At 50.4% G+C, this 5,246-nt stretch overlaps 1 protein-coding gene across 1 annotated transcript; it reads right to left on the bottom strand.

Moving 5' to 3' along the window:
* Nucleotides 1-778: 778 nt before the first annotated feature.
* LOC311247636 (leucine-rich repeat-containing protein 4C-like) lies at nt 779-2,764 on the bottom strand (the record flags this gene model as incomplete). The annotated part of the gene is made up of 1 exon (XM_084338655.1): nt 779-2,764. One exon carries the CDS (start codon nt 2,762-2,764, stop codon nt 779-781), a length of 1,986 nt encoding a protein of 661 aa, XP_084194781.1.
* Nucleotides 2,765-5,246: the final 2,482 nt, after the last annotated feature.

Raw genomic sequence — 5,246 nt, 5'->3', positions numbered from 1 at the left:
TAACCCCTCCGCTTCCACCGCAGTCGTCAAGCCAGATCAGTGAAGCCAAGAGTGCATCTGAGTGCGTCGAGTGACGAATTTTAATGAGATACTGTGTTGCTATCAAATTTCATCACTGACAGTCGTCTGGCCCCCTCGCTCTCTCACGACCGAGCCTTTAATCCATCTAAATTAACAGATGGTCACAAAAGATTTCATCAATTAATTCATGGCGAGAGAGAAAAATCTCTGACGTGATCTCTACAGTGCAACCCTCTGTACACTGGGGGGGGGGGGAAACAAGGTCGCCGTCTCACACCAGATAGAATCGGCTGGAAACGAGAACATATTACGTCGCTGTAGACATGTTTTCACAGAGTTTGAATGCATAATATTAGTAAAAACCAAACCTGTCAAATAAAGGGAAGGAAAACAAAACAAAGAAAAAGATGAATTAAAGTGTTGAAAAAATAATCGCAGAATAGTATTTTTTTTCTTCTTCCTCCTTGATTTAACCACAATAGATTTTTTTCTTCTTAAATAAATAACTTCTGTTTTTTGTAAAGACACTTTTTGAAACAGTAGACATACCCTAGTTCCCAAAGTCGTTGAATAAGCATCATCAGCAGCCTCTGATTTAGCCCTGCGAGTGCAACGCGCCAGTCTATTCCTCCACGTCACGGCCACCGCGTCCTCGTCAAACAATTGTCAATAATAATGTCCTTGATGTAATTTCATCATCAGCAACATCATCATCATCACTCATGTCTCATTATGAAAAAAAACCTAAAACAAACCGTTAGATCTGGGTCTCTTGTACATTGTCTTTTGAACTGGCCCGGATCAGCAGCGGCTCGTGCGCCGAGCTGTGTATGGAGTTGATGGCGGACACGTGGTTGTACGCAGTCTTATAGGTGTTGTAGTGGTTCAGGTGCTCGTGCTCCAGCGGCGGCAGCGTCAGGTGGTGACCCTCCATGCCCGGCCCGCCGGTCACACAGTCCTCGTCCACATTGATGATCTCGATGGTGCGCGTGGGCGCGTGGTGGTTCTGCTGGTGGTGCTGCTTGCGCATCTTGTAGAAGATGATCAGCATCACGGCCGCCATCAGCGTGATGGCCACGAAGCAGCCGATGATGATCTTGGTCGTCTTCATCACCTCGTCCAGGCCGTTGAGGGAGCCCTCGCCGTTGGGCTCCGTGACCGGCGCGCCGCCGCCGCCACCACCGGCGCCGTCGGCCTGCTTCTCCGTGACGCGGGTAGAGAGCGGGGCGCGCGCCGTGGTGGTGGTCGTGGTGGTGGTGGAGGAGGGCGGCGAGACGGACTCCCACGCGCCGGCGGACGGGGTGGGGCCCGCCGCCTTCTGCTGCACGGTGGTGAAGCCCTCGTGCGGCGTCTCGATGGTCTCCACCGTCACCGTGGTGAAGTAGCTGAAGCTGCTGTTCTCCGTGGAGGACACGTTGAGCGTGGCGGAGGCCGTGGTGTTGCCCGCGGAGTTGCTCACCATACAGGTGTACGTGCCCGTGTCCTGTATGGTGACGTTGGTGAAGTTGAGCGTGCCGTCGTTCAGCACGGAGATGCGCACCTTGTACGCGCCGTGCGTCATGACGGAGCCGTTGGGCGTGATCCAGGTGACCGAGGTCAGGGAGCTCGCCCTGCACTTCAACTCCGCGGCACTGCCCTCCGTCACGTTCAGGTCCGTCGGGGGCTCCACGATAACGGGAGCGTAACAGTGGAAATAGTTCTGGTCCAGCTCGCCGATGTAGCGCCCCTTGTGGCTGGTCGGCGAGCTGCAGCGAGCGCAGCAGCTGGTGTTGGCCGGCACCATTTCCTTCAGCCACCAGCTCAGCCACAGGATGTCACAGTTACAATTCCAGGGGTTGTGGTGCAAGTGCACCCTCTCCAGGTGGTGCAAGGGGGTGAAGAGGTCGTGGGGCAACAGGGACACGTTGTTGTGGGCCAGGTTCAGCTCCACCAGGGACTGCAGGTCGTCGAACGAGTTCCTCTCGATGGTCTGGATCTGGGCGTGCATCATCCACAACTTCTGCAGGTGGACGAGCCCCTTGAAGGAGCCGGGCCGGATGACGGAGAGCTGGTTCCCCGACATCTCCAGCTCGTCCAGCTTCACCAGGGGGATGAGGTTGGGGATCTCCTTCAGGTTGCACATGCCCAGGTTCAGGTAGCGCAGATTACCCAGCCCCTCGAACGCCCCCTCGGAGACGTACGAGAGGCGCTTGAGCTCCCCGAGGTCAAGCCTCCGCAGCGACGGCACCCGGTTGAAGGCGTAGGACGGGATGCTCTCGATGGGGTTGTTCCTCAGCCACAGCTCCTTCAGCTTGGAGAGGTACTCGAACGCCCCGTTGGGGATGGTGGTGAGGCGGTTGTCGAACAGCTCCAGGGTGTTGAGGCTGGCGAGGCCATTGAAGGCGCCCAGCTCGATGTTGCGGATGTGGTTCTTGCTGAGCTGCAGGATCTCCAGGTGCCTCAGGTGCTTGAAGCTGTCCACCTTGATGACCTGGATGAGGTTCTCCTGGAGGTTCAGGTAGCGCGTGTTGGTGGAGATGCCGTCGGGGACGTCGCGCAGGCCCCGCCGGGTGCAGATGACCTTGCTGAACTGGTTGCTGCAGGAGCAGACGGACGGGCAGGTCTGGGCGCGGACCAGGCCGGCCACCGCCAGCAGCTGGAGGGCCAGGAGCAGCAGCACGAACAGAGGGTCGGACAAGGCCCGGTTCCACCTAGGACCTCTCATCGTCTGCTGCAGCTGATAGGAGGTCATCTTGTTTAACATTCATAATTCATTGGATGGTTCATCCACTCTTTGGGACAGAGGTGGGATCGGGTGGGGGGGCGAGGCTGGAACGTAAAAAAGAGAGAGACAAACAGAAGAAGAGAGACGGGTTAGAGGTGGAGCGTGTGGGCCTGGTCAACACAATGAGATAAGATATTCCTTTATTAATCCCCTTGGGGAAATTCCAGCGACACACACATACAGCTCATCGTCTCATTAATAATAATAATAACAACATCACAATCGTTACATTTTTACAGTAACAACGGCACAGCATAAATTCAAACAGACATGTACATTTGTTGACACATGTCATCTACAGAATGCCTGAGACGCCATATGCGATAGTCAGGCTGCATCAACAACAGGGTAGTTAAACAAAGTGTCGTCGCGCCAGGTGGCGGGAGGGAGGGAGGGAGGGATGGACAGGCGGGGGTCGGGAGACAGTCTTAGGATCCACTCCTACAGCGCGCATACGTGGCAGCCGTCCAGAAACAGTTCTTACGGCGCTCGGCGTAAACACAGGAGGGGAGGAGGTCTGGGTGGGGGTTGGGGGTGGGGGGGGGAGTGCCGAGATGCTATCTTTTAAAGTAAAGATGTTAAAATGTGGGCTGTTGGTGGGTCGTCTTTTACATTAGATTAGATTCAAAAGTATTTTAACACTTTCTCTACCAGAGACGCCTAAACTCGTCATTCCCCGCCATGCTAATTCTGCCAATGACGCCGTAACACGTCATTGAGATCAATATTTAAAAAATCTGTGATCGCAATCATATTTCTCCCCCGGAGACTTGGGATCTACTGTTGATTTCCTCTCAACTCTCCAACGGTTCAAGAGCGCCATCTGGTGGCGGATCGGCGGATCGCCCAAACCGGAAACCGGAAACGGAAGCTGGTGCTCATTCCAATTCGGTACACCGATCACTCGCTAATAGTCCCGGGACTCGAGCTAGACACAATGGATAGCAATCACGTTACCCAATAACTCGATAAACAACATGATTTGGACGTATATACTATTATACAACCTGGAGATGGATCGCATATTTCAACATCCCATAATAGGAATATTTTTGCTCCACGCTCATCGCCCAATACTACGAGGAAGCTACGGTGAGTTTCAGCATTTTTTTTTACCGTGTTCGGTACAAACTGCTCTAATGATCATATCACCCACACTAGATGAATCAACGTTGGCCACGGAATTATAAACGTCACCCCCTCTCCCCTCCCCCCCCCCCATCCGGTCAACATCAGATGATAAGTAGTACTACTTCTAGAAGCACGTCCATTTGAATGTTTTTTTATCTCGCGCAGATCGCTATCAAACTGTATTTTGATCATCAATATAATGCATTTAGGGCTATAAATCACGTTCTGCAGAAAGCTGCAGAAAAACGATAAAAACATATTTATACTTTAGACCGTATTTTAGTATGAATATGTGAATGAAAAAGTATATAACGTTTCTACGTCCTGAACGATAGATAAATTGACGTTGAATGTGCCCTAATAATGGCAATTTAGCAATACAATTTAAAAAGTTATAGCCCTGCAAAGAAGGGGAACTTCTCCATAGACATATAGAGCTGGCAGAGAGGGGTATAATGATGTACATAAGCCTGGCGAAGAAAGTGTTAATGTCATTATGCAGCACAATTGACAGTACAACAAAAAGATGTTTGGCATCCAACCAGAGTGCAGATGTAACAGTAAAGTGCGGTAGTAATATACAATGTACAGGTGATTAAACTGGGTATACAATATATAAATTAGTACTACTGAGTAATAGTAATAGTAATGGTGCTAATCAGATGTACATAGTTGTAATATTAATATGTACAGTGATACAGGTATAAAGACACTATGGTAGACATACTGGCCAGCAGCGTAACTAGTAAGAGTAGGTAAGGGATATGTACAGATATAGATATAGTATCTATCTACAGATATGTATAAAGGATAATAGGCAGGTATGTACAGACAGATGTGGATAGATATACATGGTAATAACAAATAATAAAAAAGATATTGTATATACAGCGTTTAGCAGCAGATAAACTGCTAACTGCCGTAGAGACACAAGAGGGAGTCTTTAATGAGGACGAGGTAGAGAGTCGTAGTGGTTTAAATGACGGTATAAAATGACGGTATAAAAGTATGGATAGTCTTCCCCTGATGGGCAGAGGATAAAAACGTATGCATGTACACACACATACACGCCATTGGCCTACTAAGTGGGCTGCATGCCCCCCCCCCCCCCCCCTCCCGCACGCACACACACACACACACACACACAAAACAAGAAAGAAAATATTTGTTCAGCCAGGCCAGTGTTTCTAGTTGCAATAGCGGGTGCGATAGTGAAGATGAGTTGGACCCTCTCGGCACACAGACTGGCCATTGTCCCGGTGGTCTGACCTTCTCTAAATGGCCTGCAGAAAAGAAAAAAATAACATTTCTTCCCCCGCTTAAAAAGTGG

This window comes from Notolepis coatsorum, assembly GCF_963971535.1.
Source record: "Notolepis coatsorum genome assembly, contig: SCAFFOLD_753, whole genome shotgun sequence".
Classification (NCBI taxonomy): domain Eukaryota; kingdom Metazoa; phylum Chordata; class Actinopteri; order Aulopiformes; family Paralepididae; genus Notolepis; species Notolepis coatsorum.
This window is presented reverse-complemented; position numbering and strand designations above follow the sequence as displayed.